The sequence below is a fragment of the Coregonus clupeaformis genome, chromosome 27 (assembly GCF_020615455.1).
Source record: "Coregonus clupeaformis isolate EN_2021a chromosome 27, ASM2061545v1, whole genome shotgun sequence".
Taxonomy (NCBI): Eukaryota; Metazoa; Chordata; class Actinopteri; order Salmoniformes; family Salmonidae; genus Coregonus; species Coregonus clupeaformis.
In genome coordinates, this window is record NC_059218.1 from 22,169,821 (window position 1) to 22,189,021 (window position 19,201).

General features: G+C 48.6%; 1 protein-coding gene across 1 annotated transcript in view; it reads left to right on the plus strand.

Moving 5' to 3' along the window:
* The window catches only part of rimbp2a (RIMS binding protein 2a), a 100,745-nt gene that overhangs the window by 75,274 nt on the left and 6,270 nt on the right, over nt 1-19,201 (plus strand). Inside the window, exons 11-19 of the mRNA XM_041851676.2 lie at nt 920-1,735; nt 11,859-12,010; nt 14,401-15,219; nt 15,328-15,483; nt 15,687-15,833; nt 16,103-16,208; nt 16,642-16,773; nt 18,134-18,303; nt 18,526-18,703. Of these exons, the coding sequence (XP_041707610.2) occupies nt 920-1,735; nt 11,859-12,010; nt 14,401-15,219; nt 15,328-15,483; nt 15,687-15,833; nt 16,103-16,208; nt 16,642-16,773; nt 18,134-18,303; nt 18,526-18,703 (2,676 nt within the window). The remainder of the gene's footprint in view (nt 1-919; nt 1,736-11,858; nt 12,011-14,400; nt 15,220-15,327; nt 15,484-15,686; nt 15,834-16,102; nt 16,209-16,641; nt 16,774-18,133; nt 18,304-18,525; nt 18,704-19,201) is intronic.

Here is a 19,201-nt window from a genome sequence, read left to right on the forward strand (position 1 = left end):
CCGGCAACAGGGCTCTGATTAATCACAGACATATTCCCCTGCAGACCAGAGCCAGCTAGGGCCTCCCAGCCTCTCTACTGTACTGACTGGAATGATGAGATAGAGAGGGAGAGGGAGAGGACAGTTAGGCTGTCTTTGAAAAGCAAGTACAGTGCTGATGAGAAAGGTTGGTGGTCACTATAGTGAATTGGGTGCCATTTCAGATGCATCCTCTCCACTGTGCAGGAATCGTTTTTTTAACCCCCTGTACTTCCTGGAGAAATTGATGACATCATATCCTTATCCTTCCTTCTGATTCGAGAGAAAAGTCCCAACCTTGGGGGACGGGCACCACAGGGTCTCTTTCCACACCAGTAGTACTCACACTCACAGATCACACTTCCATTGAGTCACGAGGGCTCTCGTCATTATTTTTCATTCTCTTATTCACTAATGAGATGGTCTATTTTTAGCTGATGGTAACATTTGCAGCAGGCATCATTAAAGGCTTGAGCGTTCCATAGATTCCCCCTGAGACAGCAGTGCGTGACTGGTCTTTACCATCAGGCTGCTGTGTGTCAGAACAGAACAGAACAGGGTTCCTGGAAGGTGTCACTGTGTCTGCCTGAATAATCACTCAATTAAATCTTCACAGCCAGCTAATCCTGAGTGATATTACATGTTGCTGACAACTGAAATATCCATATTCTGCTTAACTCTTTTGATCTCGTCTTTACATACCTCATTTCCATTTAAATATATTAGACATTCCTCTATACATTCTAAAGGTACTTTTTTCATTGAATTATTTGGAATATATGTTTTGGGACGAGATTAATAGAGGAATTTGCAGAAGACATGAGTTGACATGGTTGTGAGTTTGTATTTTGTTGATAATAAAGTAAGCATCTCTGTCTGTCTCTGTCAATATGTGCTCCAGGGGAGCTGCTGGATGGCCAGCGAGGTCTGGTCCCCTCCAACTTCGTGGAGTTTGTCCAAGACAAGGAGAAACCATCCATCCAGCCAGGGGACGCAGGGGAGGACCTGGGCTCTCTGGACCATACCACCCTGGGCCTGATGGGGGTGGATGGAGGGGCCCCTCAGGATGGGCTACTGGGCTCCACCAACCCCTTGGGCCCCTGCAGCAATGGCACAGGGCCCCTGGACCCTGAGGATCTGGCTGATGACATTGTGCCTTACCCCAGGAGGATCACCCTAATCAAGCAGTTGGCCCGTAGCGTCATTGTGGCCTGGGAGCCCCCCATGTTGCCCCTGGGCTGGGGAAACATCAGCTGCTACAACGTGCTGGTGGATGGCGAGGTGCGTGCCAGCGTGCCCTACGGGGGCAGGACCAAGTCTTTGTTGGAGAAGCTGGATCTGGACACCTATACGCACCGCGTGTCTGTGCAAAGTGTGACAGACAGGGGCCTGTCGGACGAGCTGCGCTGCACCCTGATGGTGGGAGCCAACGTGGTGGTGGCGCCATACGGCCTGCGTGTGGACGACATCCTGCGCGACTCGGCCGAGCTTTCCTGGTTGCCCAGCAACAGTAACTATGGGCACACAGTGTTCCTGGACGGGGTGGAGCATGCGGTGGTGCGGCCAGGGAGTTACAGGCTGCGCTTCGTCAACCTCAAGGCCATGACAGTGTACAAGGTGAGGGTGGTGGCCCGGCCACACCAGGTGCCATGGCAACTGCTCATGGAGCAGAGGGAGAAGAAGGAGACTGCTGTCGAGTTCTGCACACAAGCTGCTGGTGAGGCTTGGTTTGCTCTTTTCTTAAGTCTAACTGGTTCTTTTGTTCAACATATGTTATATGTTATTTTGTCCAATACATTGTTTTTCTGTCATCTATTATGTGTTATGGAAAGGTTGGATAAAAGTCCATTGGGTTATTTGTTAGATATAGACCATTAAGATAGAAAGATACAGTGCCTTCCAAAAGTATTCATCCCCTTGGGGTTTTTCCTATTTTGTTGCATTACAACCTGTAACTTAACTTGATTTTTATTTGGATTTCATGTAATGGACATACACAAAATAGTCAGAATTGCTGAAGTGAAATAAAAAAAATTACTTGTTTCAAAAATTTCAAAAAAAATTATAACAGAACAGTGGTGCGTGCATATGTATTCACCCACTTTGCTATGAAGCCCCTAAATAAGATCTGGTGCAACCAATTACCTTCAGAAGTCACATAATTAGTTAAATAAAGTCCATCTGTGTGCAATCTAAGTGTCACATGATCTCAGTATATATACACCTGTTCTGAAAGGCCTCAGAGTCTGCAACACCACTAAGCAAGGGGCACCACCAAGCAAGCGGCACCATGAAGACCAAGGAGCTCTCCAAACAGGTAATGGACAAAGTTGTGGAGAAGTACAGATCAGGGTTGGGTTATAAGAAAATATCAGAAACTTTGAACATCCCATGGAGCACCATTAAATCCATTATTAAAAAATTGAAAGAATATGGCACCACAACAAACCTGCCAAGAGAGAGCTGCCCACCAAAACTCACGGAGCAGGCAAGGAGGGCATTAATCAGAGAGGCAACAAAGAGACCAAAGATAACCCTGAAGGAGCTGCAAAGCTCCACAGTGGAGATTGGAGTATCTGTCCATAGGACCACTTTAAGCCATACACTCCACAGAGCTGGGCTTTACGGAAGAGTGGCCAGAAAAAAGCCATTGCTTCAAGAAAGAAATAAGCAAACACGTTTGGTGTTCGCCAAAAGGCATGTGGGAGACTCCCCAAACATATGGAAGAAGGTACTCTGGTCAGATCAGACTAAAATTGAGCTTTTTGGCCATCAAGGAGAACACCATCCCCACAGTGAAGCATGGTGGCAGCATCATGCTGTGGGGATGTTTTTCATCGGCAGGGACTGGGAAACTGGTCAGAATTGAAGGAATGATGGATGGCGCTAAATGCAGGGAAATTCTTGAGGGAAACCTGTTTCAGTCTTCCAGAGATTTGAGACTGGGACGGAGGTTCACCTTCCAGCAGGACAATGACCCTAAGCATACTGCTAAAGCAACACTTGAGTGGTTTAAGGGGAAACATTTAAATGTCTTGGAATGGCCTAGTCAAAGCCCAGACCTCAGTCCAATTGAGAATCTGTGGTATGTCTGAAAGATTGCTGTACACCAGCGGAACCCATCCAACTTGAAGGAGCTGGAGCAGTTTTGCCTTGAAGAATGGGCAGAAATCCCAGTGGCTAGATGTGCCAAGCTTATAGAGACATACCCCAAGAGACTTGCAGCTGTAATTGCTGCAAAAGGTGGCTCTACAAAGTATTGACTTTGGGGGGGGTGAATAGTTTGCACGCTTTTTTGTCTTATTTCTTGTTTGTTTCACAATAAAAAATATTTTGCATCTTCAAAGTGGTAGGCATGTTGTGTAAATCAAATGATACAAACCCCCCCAAAATCCATTTTAATTCCAGGTTGTAAGGCAACAAAATAGGAAAAATGCCAAGGGGGGTGAATATTTTGGTAAGCCACTGTAACTCATGTCTTTACCCGTGCTATGTATGTCTGTTATGCTTTGTCCAGGTCCTGGACCATATTCCAGATCAGGTCAGAATGAAGACCAGTTTGTTTATGGGAAAAGTAGGAAGTAGCTTTTGATTGGCATGGGCAACTGACACATTGAATGAAAAGAAGCTAACAGCACTTTAAAACCTAAGACACTATTATGAGTAACTTCCTCAGCTTTTCCCTGCCATTGGCTCAATGCTAATATACATGATCAATTAAGAGTACATCCCATATACAGTGAGGGAAAAAAGTATTTGATCCCCTGCTGATTTTGTATGTTTGCCCACTGACAAAGAAATTATCAGTCTATAATGTTAATGGTAGGTTTATTGGAACAGTGAGAGACAGAATAACAACAAAAATATCCAGAAAAACGTATGTCAAAAATGTTATAAATTGATTTGCATTTTAATGAGGGAAATAAGTATTTGACCCACTCTCCATCAGAAAGATTTCTGGCTCCCAGGTGTCTTTTATACAGGTAACGAGCTGAGATTAGGAGCACACTCTTAAAGGGAGTGCTCCTAATCTCAGCTTGTTACCTGTATAAAAGACACCTGTCCACAGAAGCAATCAATCAATCAGATTCCAAACTCTCCACCATGGCCAAGACCAAAGAGCTCTCCAAGGATGTCAGGGACAAGATTGTAGACCTACACAAGGCTGGAATGGGCTACAAGACCATCGCCAAGCAGCTTGGTGAGAAGGTGACAACAGTTGGTGCGATTATTCGCAAATGGAAGAAACACAAAAGACCTGTCAATCTCCCTCAGCCTGGGGCTCCATGCAAGATCTCACCTCGTGGAGTTGCAATGATCATGAGAACGGTGAGGAATCAGCCCAGAACAACATGGGAGGATCTTGTCAATGATCTCAAGGCAGCTGGGACCATAGTCACCAAGAAAACAATTGGTAACACACTACGCCGTGAAGGACTGAAATCCTGCAGTGCCCGCAAGGTCCCCCTGCTCAAGAAAGCACATATACAGGCCCGTCTGAAGTTTGCCACTGAACATCTGAAAGATTCAGAGGAGAACTGGGTGAAAGTGTTGTGGTCAGATGAGACCAAAATTGAGCTCTTTGGCATCAACTCAACTCGCCGTGTTTGGAGGAGGAGGAATGCTGCCTATGACCCCAAGAACACATTTACATCATTTAGCAGACGCTCTTATCCTTATGATAGCCAGTGGGACAACCACTTTTTTTTTTTTATGGGGGGTGTGTAACGATCCCGGCAGTCTGAGTCGGGTCCTGTCTGTGGAATAGTTTTTATGTTCGTGATCTCCAGTTTCCCGAGGGTTCTGGAACGCTCCGGGGAGCTCTCTTGATTTCCGCACCTGCATCCCATCAGCAATCTGCACACCTGGTCCTGATCATCACCCTTCTTAGGCTCTGGCCTAACATCCATTCCCTGCCGGATCGTTAGCCATGAACAGTAGGTTTACCAGAGTATCAGTCTTAGAGCCTAGCGTTAGTTTTGTTGTTTTTGCACCTTGTTGGTTTGTTGCTTACTTACCCCGTTTTGTTCCATCTGCAGTCACCCGTCCGGAACCTTCATCCAACCTCTGCCTGGTGGTCGGCGGCTGCCGACCCAGGATGGGATCAACCACTGCACCCCCAACAACTAATCAACGCCGCCCGCTCTGTTCCCTGGATTATTCAGCATCACTCTTGAATTTGTAAATAAACACTCACCTTCGTTTCAACTTACCTTGTCCTGGTCTGCTTCTGGGTTCTGGCTTAGCAACTCGTGACAGAACGATCCGGCCAGTAATGAACCCAGCGGACCTGGACTCTGTTCGCCATGCCATTACCCAGCAGGAGAAGATGTTGGGCCATCATAGCACGGTACTACAGGAGATCGCGTTGTCAGTTCGGAACCTTTCTACCGGTCTGACGGAGGTCCAGAACCAACGCAAGTGTCCGGTGGAGGATCCACTACCGGTTTCACCCATCTCGCCTGCCGCTTCTGAAGCTGTGTCCTTCCGTGAGCCCAAGGTTCCGACGCCGGATAAATATGAGGGGGGAGCTGGGAAGATGCCGTTCCTTCCTTATGCAGTGTGGATTAGTGTTCGATCTACAGCCCTACTCTTATGCCACAGACAAGGCTAGGATAGCCTTTGTGATTGAGTTGCTGCGTGGTCGAGCGCTGGAGTGGGCTTCAGCCGTTTGGGAACGACAGGATCCCTGCATGGCTTCATACCAGGGGTTCACGGCCGAGATGAGGAAGCTCTTCGACCATTCCGTCCGAGGGAGGGACGCAGCTAGGCGCCTGTTTTCGCTCGCCAAGGAACTCGCAGCGTGGCCGACTTCGTGATCGAGTTCAAGACGTTGGCTGTGGAGAGTGGGTGGAATGAGGAGGCTCTGCAAGCGGCCTTTTACCAGGGTCTGTCGGAGCAGCTCAAGGATGAGTTGATCTCCTATCCGGAGCCTAGTGACCTGGACAGCTTGGTAGCCTTGTCTATTCGGGTGGATAATCGAGTCCGAGAGCGAAGGAGGGAGAAGCAATGGGTTCCGTCCAACCGGTCAGCTTCTCAGGTTCCAGTCGGGTCGTCAAACTGCGCGGCTCGCTAAAGTTGGGAGGACTTTTAGCGAGCCAGTTTCGACCTCTCAATACCTCTGTCAGACCCCGTTTCCCGGCTACCCTTATGAACAGGAATCAGAGCTTAGCGATTAACGCTTTTATCGATTCAGGTGCCGATGGAAGCTTTCTAGATGCCGAGTTGGTGGAACAGCTGGGGCTTTCCAAGGAGCAATTGCCGGAAGCCATTGAAGCTACCACTCTGGACGGCAGTAGTCTGGCACGTATCACGATGAGGACTGAACCGGTTAAGATGCGGTTGTCGGGGAATCATTCTGAGATGATTTCATTCTTCATTCTGCCGTCTTCCCATGTTCCTCTGGTCCTTGGATACCCCTGGCTGAAGGAACACAATCCCACGTTCGATTGGGTGACGGGCAAGGTAACGAGTTGGAGCCTTGATTGTCATGCTAACTGTCTCAAGACTGCCTGCCCCCATTCGGTTCCCAGTCAGGTGATTGAGGCTAAACCCCCAGATTTGTCCCTGGTTCCCGAGACATATCACGATTTGGGGAAGTTTTCAGTAAGCAGAAGGCTCTGTCACTTCCTCCCCACCGACCATATGATTGTGCCATCAACCTGTTCCCTGGAGCTGTCTACCCCAAGGGAAGGTTATACAGTATCTCCCGACCTGAACGTGAGGCTTTGGAGACCTACATCAAGGAGTCCCTAGCTGCTGGTCTCGTTCGTCCCTCGTCATCACCCCTGGGGGCAGGATTCTTCTTTGTGGGTAAGAAGGATGGCTCTCTTCGACCGTGTATTGATTATCGGGGGTTGAATGACATCACGGTCAAGAACAAGTATCCCCTGCCCTTGATGAGTTCTGCCTTCGACTCCTTACAGGGTGCTACGGTGTTCACCAAGCTAGACCTACGCAATGCGTATCACATGGTCCGGATCAGAGAGGGGGACGAGTGGTTGACGGGTTTCAATACACCGATGGGTCACTTCGAGTATCAGGTGATGCCGTTTGGACTGACCAATGCTCCAGCGGTATTCCAGAGTATGGTGAACGACGTCCTGAGAGATATGATTGGTCTCTTTGTGTTTGTTTACCTGGATGACATTCTGATCTTCTCGAAGGAACCTTCCGACCACGTCCAGCATGTCCGGCAGGTTCTGCAGCGATTGTTGGAGAATCGCCTGTTCGTGAAGGCCGAGAAGTGCGAGTTTCACGCCCACACGACATCCTTTCTCGGGTACATCATCTCCAGGGGAGAGATTAGGATGGACCAGGAGAAGGTTAGAGCGGTTCTGGAATGGGCCCAGCCCGGTACGAGATTGCAGCTCCAGAGATTTTTGGGGTTTGCGAATTTCTACCGCAGATTCATCCGGGATTACAGCCGTGTGGCCGCTCCGTTAACTGCCTTGACTTCCAGTATCAGGACCTTCAAGTGGAATCCGGAGGCGGATCGAGCGTTTCTGGATTTGAAGAGGCGATTCACCAACGCACCGATTCTCTCTCAACCGGACACGGCCCGTCAGTTCGTCGTTGAAGTGGACGCGTCTGATGTGGGAGTTGGCGCCATCCTGTCGCAGCGATGCTCCACGGACAGTAAACTCCATCCCTGCGCCTACTACTCTCGTCGCCTTTCGCCTGCGGAGAGGAATTACGATGTGGGTAACCGGGAGCTTCTCGCGGTGAAACTTGCCTTGGAGGAGTGGCGCCACTGGTTGGAGGGGGCGGAGCAACCGTTTATTGTCTGGACTGACCACAAGAATCTTGCTTACGTGCAATCGGCTAAACGTCTCAACTCCCGTCCAGGCCAGGTGGGCGTTGTTTTTCGGACGATTCAAGTTTTCCCTGACGTTCCGACCTGGATCTAAGAACGGCAAGGCGGACGCCTTGTCCCGGATGTTCTCCAAGACGGAGGAGAGTGGGTCCAAGACCGAGACAATTCTCCCCCGGAACTGCGTCGTGGGAGCAGTTATGTGGAAGATTGAGGAGGAGGTGCTGGCGGCCCTTCGGACTCAGCCCGGTCCCGGTAACGGTCCACCCGGTCGGTTGTTTGTGCCTGAGTCGGTTCGTCCTGCTGTCCTCAAATGGTCCCACGCCAGCAAGATGGCTTGTCACCCTGGCGTGGCTCAGACAATGGCGTTTCTTCGCAGACGTTTTTGGTGGCCTGCCATGGCCGAGGATACTCGGGGTTATGTTGCTGCCTGTCCAGTGTGTGCGCAGAATAAGAGTACCAATCGGCCCAGCTCTGGACTACTTCACCCCCTTCCTATTCCCCGGCGACCATGGTCGCATCTGGCCCAGACTTTGTCACTGGGTTGCCCGCTTCTGAGGGGAACACGGTCGTTCTGACTATCGTGGACAGATTCAGCAAGTTCGCCCACTTTGTGCCAATTGCCAAGCTTCCCTCTGCCTCGGAGACGTCCGAGATCCTGGTTAGGGAGGTTTTCAGGGTCCACGGGTTGCCCAGTGATATCGTTTCCGACCGTGGTCCTCAGTTTACCTCTGCTGTCTGGAAGTCCTTCTGTTTGGCCATTGGAGCTACAGTCAGTCTCACATCTGGTTTTCACCCCCAATCTAATGGTCAGGCGGAGAGAGCCAACCAGAAGATGGAATCCACGCTACGCTGCCTGGCCTCTTCCAACCCCACCTCCTGGGTCTCTCAGTTGCCTTGGGTTGAGTATGCCCACAATACTCTCCCTACATCTGCCACTGGGATGTCTCCCTTCCAGTGCCTGTATGGCTACCAACCTCCCTTGTTCCCTTCTCAGGAGAAGGAGCTCTCAGTGCCTTCTGTTCAGGTCCATATTCGGTGCCACCGGACCTGGCATCGGGCCAGAAAAGCACTCCTTAGAGTTTCGGACCGGTATCAGCTCCAGGCGAATCGTCGCCGGATTCCCCGCTCCCACCTACACCATCGGAGATAGGGTCTGGTTGGCCACACGGGATCTTCCTTTACGGACTGAGTCTAGGAAGTTGTTACCGAAGTTCATTGGTCCGTTTGTGGTGGAGAAGGTGATCAATCCGGTGGCAGTTCGACTCAAACTCCCGAGGACGCTCAGAGTCCATCCCACCTTTCATGTCTCCTGCCTCAAGCCTGTTTTCCTCAGTCCTCTGTTGCCTCCTCCGCCTCCTCCTCCTCCTCCTCGGATGATCGGAGGTGGTCCTGCCTACACGGTGCGTCGCATCATGGATTCCAGACGGCGGGGCCGGGGTTTCAGTATCTCGTGGACTGGGAGGGGTATGGTCCTGAAGAGAGGAGTTGGATTCCGCGGCGACAGGTCCTAGATGCTGACCTCATCAGTGACTTCTACCGCCTCCATCCTGGCGCTCCGGGAGTCCGCCCGGTGGCGTTTCGTCGGAGGGGGGTACTGTAACGATCCCGGCAGTCTGAGTCGGGTCCTGTCTGTGGAATAGTTTTTATGTTCGTGATCTCCAGTTTCCCGAGGGTTCTGGAACGCTCCGGGAGCTCTCTTGATTTCCGCACCTGCATCCCATCAGCAATCTGCACACCTGGTCCTGATCATCACCCTTCTTAGGCTCTGGCCTAACATCCATTCCCTGCCGGATCGTTAGCCATGAACAGTAGGTTTACCAGAGTATCAGTCTTAGAGCCTAGCGTTAGTTTTGTTGTTTTTGCACCTTGTTGGTTTGTTGCTTACTTACCCCCGTTTTGTTCCATCTGCAGTCACCCGTCCGGAACCTTCATCCAACCTCTGCCTGGTGGTCGGCGGCTGCCGACCCAGGATGGGATCAACCACTGCACCCCCAACAACTAATCAACGCCGCCCGCTCTGTTCCCTGGATTATTCAGCATCACTCTTGAATTTGTAAATAAACACTCACCTTCGTTTCAACTTACCTTGTCCTGGTCTGCTTCTGGGTTCTGGCTTAGCAACTCGTGACAGGGTGGGGGGGTGTAGAAGGATTACTTTATACTATTCCAGGTATTCCTTAAAGAGGTAGGGTTTCAAGTGTCTCCGGAAGGTGGTCAGTGACTCCGCTGTCCTGGCATCGTGGGGGAGCTTGTTCCACCATTGGGGTGCCAGAGCAGCGAATAGCTTTGACTGGGCTGAGCGGGAACTGTGCTTTCGTAGAGGTAGGGGAGCTAGCAGGCCAGAGGTGGATGAACGTAGTGCCCTCATTTGGGTGTAGGGTCTGATCAGAGCCTGAAGGTAAGGAGGTGCTGTTCCCCTCACAGCTCCGTAGGCAAGCACCATGGTCTTGTAGTAGATGCGAGCTTCAACTGGAAGCCAGTGGAGTGTGCGGAGGAGCGAGGTGACATCCCCACCGTCAAACATGGAGGTGGAAACATTATGCTTTGTGGGTGTTTTTCTGCTAAGGGGACAGGACAACTTCACCGCATCAAAGGGACGATGGACGGGGCCATGTACCGTCAAATCTTGGGTGAGAACCTCTTTCCCTCAGCCAGGGCATTGAAAATGGGTCGTGGATGGGTATTCCAGCATGACAATGACCCAAAAAACACGGCCAACGCAACAAAGGAGTGGCTCAAGAAGAAGCACATTAAGGTCCTGGAGTGGCCTAGCCAGTCTCCAGACCTTAATCCCATAGAAAATCTGTGGAGGGAGCTGAAGGTTCGAGTTGCCAAACGTCAGCCTCGAAACCTTAATGACTTGGAGAAGATCTGCAAAGAGGAGTGGGACAAAATCCCTCCTGAGATGTGTGCAAACCTGGTGGCCAACTACAAGAAACGTCTGACCTCTGTGATTGCCAACAAGGGTTTTGCCACCAAGTACTAAGTCATGTTTTGCAGAGGGGTCAAATACTTATTTCCCTCATTAAAATGCAAATCAATTTATAACATTTTTGACATGCATTTTTCTGGATTTTGTTGTTGTTATTCTGTCTCCACTGTTCAAATAAACCTACCATTAAAATTATAGACTGATCATGTCTTTGTCAGTGGGCAAACGTACAAAACCAGCAGGGGATCAAATACTTTTTTCCCTCACTGTAGCCCCTTATTCCCTATATAGTCCACTAGTTTTAACCAGAGCCTTGGTCAAAAGTAGTAGACTATATAGGGAATCAGTTGCCATTTGGGACACAACCTAAAGCTGCTGAAGTAAGTCCCTCCCACTCTATCCTTAACTGAGATGACCACATCAGTATCTGTGTGCATTTCCCTCTGCCTGAGCTGTGACATCACTGTGACGTCCTGCATGGTGTACCCAGTGAACCAGGAGAGAACAGGCTGTACTTATTCAACTCACACCGACACCTCTCACACACAACACACACACAGACACACACATAGACAGACACACATAGACAGACTATACAGACGGTCGGGCACACAGACCAATGCACACACGCACACACACACAAACATGTGTACACACACACACACACACACACACACACACACACACACACACACACACACACACACACACACACACACACACACACATGCTTTCAGGTGGCCTTGGGCCACCCTCTGTTCCTTTTAGCCTTCTACTTCCAATATTTTCAAAAGCAGAGCATCTCTTTATTACGGACAGACCTCTCCTCATCTTTACAACCATTGAATCTATATGTTTTGACCATGATAGTTTACAATATAAGGTAATGCCAATTTAATCGGTGTATGCAACCAAAATTGGGAAAGGGAACTGTTTTGTGTATCATAGACATGTCACTATCATGTAATTCACAACAGAAAGCAAGTTAACAGCACTTGGTGTCTCATGAATGCTACACTCACCTCCACTCCCTCCCTGTTTGTGTGTGTTAAACCTGTGTAGACAGTATCTAATTTTTCATCCCCCCTCCAGGCCCCCCATTACCCCCTCAGGAGGTGCAGGTGCAGTGTGGCCAGGCCCCGGGGGTCCTGCAAGTGCGCTGGAAGCCCCCCGTCCTCTCACCCACCGGAACCTCCAATGGAGCCAGCGTCATCGGATATGCAGTCTGCACTAAAGGACAGAGGGTGAGTGAGAGAGTGGGTGGTTAAGAGAGTGTGCACTGAAGGTCAGATGGTGAGTGAGAAAGTGGGTGAGTGTGTGCACTAAGGGACAGAGAGTGAGTCAGTAACTGTGTGCCAAAGGACAGCAGGTGAGTAAGGGTATACCCTAAGTGACAAAGAAGTGAGGGAGAAAGTATGCACTATGTGAGAGTGAGTGAACTACAGTGTCAGAGTATATGATGTATGTGTGTATTTGTGCCATTACATCACTGCTGGCTTCAGTGCTCAGCAGTGCCACCTAGGCATCTCCTACTGTCAGTGCTAGTATTCCACAGTGCCTTCAGAAAGTATTGACACCCCTTTACTTTTTCCACATTTTGTTGTGTTGTAGCCTGAATTTGATTAAATTGAGATGTTGTGCCACTTATCTACACACAATACCCCACAATGTCAAAGTGGAATTATGTTTTTAGAAATGTTTACAAATGTAATTAAAAATGAAAAGCTGAAATGTCTTGAGTCAATAAGAATTCAAATCCTTTGTTATGGTAAGCCTAAATAAGTTCAGGAGTAAAGATGTGCTTAACAAGTCACATAGTAAGTTGCATGGACTCACTCTGTGAGCAATAATAGTGTTTAACATGATTTTTGAATGACTACCCCATCTCTGTACCCCACACATACAATTATCTGTAAGGTCCCTCAGTCGAGTAGTTAATTTCAAGCACAGATTCAACCACAAAGACCAGGGAGGTTTCCAATGCCACGCAAAGAAGGGCACCGATTGGTTATCCCTTTGAGCATGATGAAGTTAATAATTACGCTTTGGATGGTGTAGCAATACACCCAGTCACTACAAATATACAGGCGTCCTTCCTAGCTCAGTTGCCGGAGAGGAAGGAAACCGCTCAGGGATTTCACCATGAGACCTATGGTGATTTTAAAACAGTTACAGAGTTTAATGGCTGTGATAGGAGAAAACTGAGGATGGATCAATAACATTGTAGTTACTCCACAATACTAACCTAAACGAATTAAAAATATTCCAAAACATGCATCCTGTTTGTAATAAGGCACTAAAGTAATACTGCAAAAAATGTGGCAGAGAAATTCACTTTTTGTCCTAAATACAAAGCATTATGTTTGAGGCAAATCAAACACAACACATCACTGAGAACCACTCTTCATATTTTCAAGAATGGTGGTGGCTGCATCATGTTATGGATATGCTCGTCATCGGCAAGGATTAGGGAGTTTTTTTAGGGTAAAAATAAACGGAATAGAGCTAAGCACAAGCAAAATTCTAGAGGAAAACCTGGTTCAGTCTGCTTTCCGCCAGACACTGGGAGACAAATTCACCTTTCAGCAGGGCAATAACCTAAAACTCAAGGTCAAATATACACTGGAGTTGCTTACCAATTTTTGTATTTAGTATTTTATTAGGATCCCCAATTAACTGTTGCCAAGGCAGCGGCTACTCTTCCTGAGGTCCAAACAGGAAACAAAACAGAACAAATAAAATACATAAAATAAGTAACACTACATAATACAATACATAATACAACACAAAATATACTGAACCAAAATATAAATGTAAAGTGTTGGTCCCATGTTTCATGAGGTGAAATAAAAGATCCCAGAAATGTTCCATACTCACAAAAAGCTTATTTCTCTCCAATTCTGTGCACTCATTTGTTTACATCCCTGTTAGTGAGCATTTCTCCGTTGTCACGATAATCCATCCACCTGACAGATGTGGCATATCTAGAAGCACAGACCACGTGTAGTTATTTTGTGGGGAAATACTCATTCTGATTGGCTGGGCCTGGCTCCCCAGTGGGCCTGGCCTATGCCCTCCAAGGCCCACCCATAATAATAATAATAATAATAATAATATGCCATTTATCAGACGCTTTTATCCAAAGCGACTTACAGTCATGTGTGCATACATTTTTACGTATGGGTGGACCCGGGGATCGAACCCACTACCCTGGCGTTACAAGTGCCATGCTCTACCAATTGAGCTACAGAGGACCACCCATGGCTGCACCCCTTCCCAGTCATGTGAAATCCATATATTAGGACATAATGAATTTATTTCAATTGACTGATTTCCTTATATGAACTGTAACTCAGTAAAATCTTTGAAATTGTTGCATGTTGCGTTTATATTTTTGTTCAGTATACAAGGGCCTGTGAAAACACTAGAAAGCAATCTCACTCCCTCTGCTGGTGAAAATAATTATTGACAACCTCCCTTTGTAGGGTCTGTGTTAGGTAAACTGTGTCTATACTAGTGGACGTTGCTCTGAATTTAAGAGCAATACAGGTGAAAAGCAGTTGAAAGGAATACAACAATTAATTCAATGTCAACTGTATCCAACCCGAGTTATGTGTGCTGTGCTTCCTGTCAGATAGCGGAGGTGTTGTACCCCCTGGCTGACTATGTGACAGTGGAGCTGAACAGGATCCAGTGTCTGGAGGCCAGGGAGGTCATCGTCAGGACATTGTCAGCACAGGGAGAGTCCCAGGACTCCCACGTCGCCCCCATTCCAAACAATCTACTGGTGCCTCTTCCTCTTCCTCACCCTACCCCCCTGCCCCCTCCGCACCTACACGCAGGGCCCCCTCCACCTCACCCCCACGCCCCCCCACCCCACCTCCAGTCACCTCAACTCCCCCACCCCCAACTACCCATGCCTCACCCCCAGCCTCTCTCACCCCTGCCTCACGGACAACCCCTCCCTAACCACCCTCCTCACCCTCAGCCACACCTCCAACCCCTGCAACCTCATCCTGTCTCCCAGCCTCAGGCTCACCTACAGCCTCACCCCCCTCACCCTGGTGGTCCTCCACAGCCCCTGCACCTCCAGCCTCACCAACCCCACCCTATGCCCCAGCCCCAGCCCCAGCACCGCCTACCCCTGCTGCCCCACCCACCCCCCCAGCTCCACCAGAGACCAGTTAGTGCCAGAGACCTGGAAGCCAAAGAGCAGGTGGCCCACCATGGGGGCGTCCCCAGCCAGCCCTGGGACCCTGCCCGATCCCCCTCCGCCCAGCCTCCTCCTGCCCCCATGCACGGGCACACCCTGGAGGCGCCCCCCTCTGCTAACCGGCGCTCGCCCTCCCCCCAGAGGATCCTGCCCCAGCCCAGGGGCACCCCCATCCCAGACCAAATGGCCAAAGCCATCGCCCGCAAGGCAGCACAGAGGGTGGCTGCAGAGAGTGGCAGAGTGAGTCATTCATACATAAAGTCAATCAATGATACCTTGGTTAAAGCTCTAGTCTGATAATTTTTCTGTTGAATTAAATTACACATATCTCCCTATGGGTTGGGTTAGATGGAGAGGAGAGTCGTCTACAACGAGCAGGGTCAGGCCTTCCACCAACAGAACTCAGATGAGGAGGAGGAGGATGAGGAAGGGTATGGTTGCGGCCGCATGAGACAAGGGGCCTCGGTGGATGAGTTCCTCAGAGGGTCCGAGCTGGGCAGGCCGGTAAGACACTGAATAAAAAGGATCGAACATACTCGCATCCCATAGTTTTGTGCAGGTGCAGGAATATCCTGATATGATTTCACACCTTTTGTATGTATGTATGTATGTATGTATGTGTGTATGTGTGTGTGTGTGTGTGTGTGTGTGTGTGTGTGTGTGTGTGTGTGTGTGTGTGTGTGTGTGTGTGTGTGTGTGTGTGTCAGGCCCACTACAGCCACAGTGAGGAGTACCATAGTGATAGCAGCCGGGGCTCTGACCTTTCTGACATCATGGAGGAGGATGAGGAGGAGCTCTATTCTGAGATGCAGCTGGAGGAGGGACGACGACGCAACTCCCACAATGCACTCAAGGTAGGAATACCAAAGCTCAACATTGAAATGTTAAAATTGAGTTTGGTTCTGATTACCACTCGTTCAATGGAAACAAGGAAGCATGCGAACCCCTTTATCACTGTTGGATGATATGGCCCCTGTGTTGAGCCATGTGTCTACAGTAGGATACTTTACTCTATCTTGTTTGATTGATTGGCCTTCACATTCTCATTTATTTGGAGCAATGATGGAAGTAATTTTTGCTAGTTGTGGGAATATTAAGACCGTTTTTGTGTGATCTTTTTAAGATTGGGAACACCCTTTCAGGGGGTCGGCTGGATCGGGAGACGGGGAGAAGAATGCCCCGAGACGGTCCACAGCCCCAGAGACGCCCTCTCATGGTGCCCTCTATTGGTTAGTAGGGTCATTGTAGTGACTCTGGGAATTGTAGTGTTTTTGTGCTTTGATGTTCTCTGTGCCCTAGTAGATATTCTGCTTCCTGTTTTAATCCTCCATGAGCTCCTCTGTTTCTACAGATCACCTCTGTGTCTTTGAACCATGCTCATGCATTCACAGTACTGACAGCTTACTTATAGAGATCAATCAATGTACATGCAGTATTATCAGCTACTAGAAAGTTCCCTGGCTGATAGGGTGACAATGGACACAGACACATATGTCAAATTTCAATGAATATTCCAATTATAAAACTGCTTTTGATGTCTCTGTTTTGGGCAGCGATATGTTAGGATTATCAAGGTTATGATGGGAAGAGACCTCAGAACGAACTAACCAATGAGTTACCTGCGCGCTTTAACCACCACCATCTGATTGGTGTTTCCTATAGAGATAACCACAGAGAGTAACAGTGATGGGAACCTCTCACCCGTCACGGAGGACGTTTACTATGGCAGTGTAGCACGGCACAGGACATGGTCGTCCCGCCGACACCCCACGGGCGCCAAGCCTTCCTATAATGGTACGTGCAGTGGTTTCTCCCTCGCTCCTCTGCCAAAGCACTGCCAAAAGCCACCAGTGCTAGTGAAGAGAAGAGTAGTGACACCAACGAGTGGCTTAACATGCCTCAGAACACCTAGCATGATCCAATGCACTGCATCAAAATGGCGGCTCGCTGAGCCACACTGGGCCCATGATGGCCGCCCAATGTTGCGGATTGGAATGACTGGTGCTCAGAGAATGCTTTTCCCCTCCCTTGCTGAGCCACACTGGGCCCATGATGGCCACCCAATGTTGCGGATTGGAATGACTGCTGCTCAGAGAATGCTTCTCCCCTCCCTCCCTTGCACTGAACATCAGATGCCTGCTAAACCCCTCCCCCTCTCAATCTAACCACCCCCACCACACCTTTACTGGTTGTTACTATGCATGAGTGGGTGGGAGGAGTCATGGTTGCTGAAGACAAAATTATATAGCAATGCTGTCCTTGCTGAGCAAACTCAATGAGAGGTTACAGAAAGTTATAGTGAAAATACATAGAGAGACAAACGAATTGACAAACTCATTTGTTTGTTCGGGATTTCATATATTTACTATGCTGATGGCCTGGTCTTATTTTATCGTTTCTAAGCAAGGGATCAACTGAAGGACAGACAGACAGTTTTCTTTGGACAAACTGTAGGCCCATTGTACTTTAGAGGAGCATAATACAATAGTCAGATCACTACCTCAGGGTTCAGTAGTATGCATGCTTAACTCAGAGTCTTGTAGTCTATGTGCTCGTTTCTGTGTGTGTGTTGCTGTGTGTCATAGTGTTTTTGTCTATGGTGTCTACCATGTTCTTGTAACCCATCACATCTGGCTTGCTATCCAATCTCCATCCATGTGTAACTGTAAAGTCTGTAACGCCTGATAGCGCCATAAGCTCATACTGTATGTGGTGTCAAATGGATGTACATAACATTATATACTTTTGTCTCTGTGCTGATAATGGGACCAATTGATGGATTGACCACAGAATTATGCTAGCATGCTACAAAATGAAGTGTTGGTTTGACGAGACAAGCTCAATCCATTATGTAGTACTGCATGGTCAACTAAATGGTTTTGCTCTCTCACTTGTCAATCACTTGTAAACATCGCAACTGTCTGTATATGCCTCTTCCCCTCATTCAGTCCATGCACAATAGCATGCGTAACATGCCTCACTACTACGCACTAGTGTTACTGAGTGGCAAAATTCAGTAAAAATATATATTTGTGTTTCTCATGCTATATGAATCTAGCATTAATGTAACTTAATGTCAGAGTAACATAAAGCCATAGACTGTGACCCTATGAGATGCAGGTGGATGTGTTCTTCTCTCTCTCCCGTGTTTAAGAGGGATACAGGGACCGGGAACGCCGCTCCCCTCCTAACTACGATGAGTCGGAACCAGAGGAATCATTCCGGATCTTTGTGGCTCTGTTTGACTACGACCCCCTGTCCATGTCTCCCAACCCGGACGCAGCAGATGAGGAACTGCCCTTCAAAGAGGGCCAGATCATTAGGGTGGGTGTCACACACAGGGCTAGGCCATAAGAGGAGAGATATTGTGCTTGTGTTTGAAAACTTTGAGGTACAATATAAAACAGCATTGAAAATATAATTTTCTTTCCCTATCCCATCTCTTTTGTCGTGCTTTCTCTCACTCTTTTCTTCTCTCTCTCTCCCTCTCTCTCTCTGTGTCTCTCTCTCTCTCTGTCTGTCTGTCTGTCTCTCTGTGTGTTCCAGGTATATGGTGATAAGGACACAGATGGTTTCTACCGAGGGGAGATCAGGGGAGGCAGGATAGGGCTCTTGCCCTGCAACATGGTGTCAGAGATCAGGGCTGAGGATGAGCAGACCATGGACCAGCTCATCAAGCAGGGCTTCCTCCCGCTCAACACACCAGTGGATAAAGTAGGAATAGGTAATCACAGAACTAGAATGAGTAGAACATACATCCTCATTCAAGTCAATGATTCCATAATGAGTGGACTGGCAGCCATTTTGATTGTACCCATTTATTATTTTTCTAGGGGTGTTTTTGTAAATTGCCTCCAGTGTGTCAGAGTGTGCTCTGGGTTCTTCGTAAATTCAGAGCGTTGTCAGATTGTCTGTTCGTAAATTCAGAGCGTTTTGCTCTCGGCACGTTCGGAGCCCACACTGGTTGCTCTGGCCGAGGAGTAGGGTTGATCCGAGCGTTCTGACCTCACAACGGCAGTCAAGCACACAAGCTTACTGGCTAAAGTTGGCTAGCTTGCTAGTTACTTCCAGACACAAATGAGAGAACACCTCACTCTGACCATTTTACTAGCCCTAGCAGAGCTGGTTAGGCTGTTTTCATGTTATCTAGAGCGTTAGTGACTGTAACTGTGCTGCTGGCAACAATTTCAATACTTTTTTTGCCGACCTTTACTGACACCGG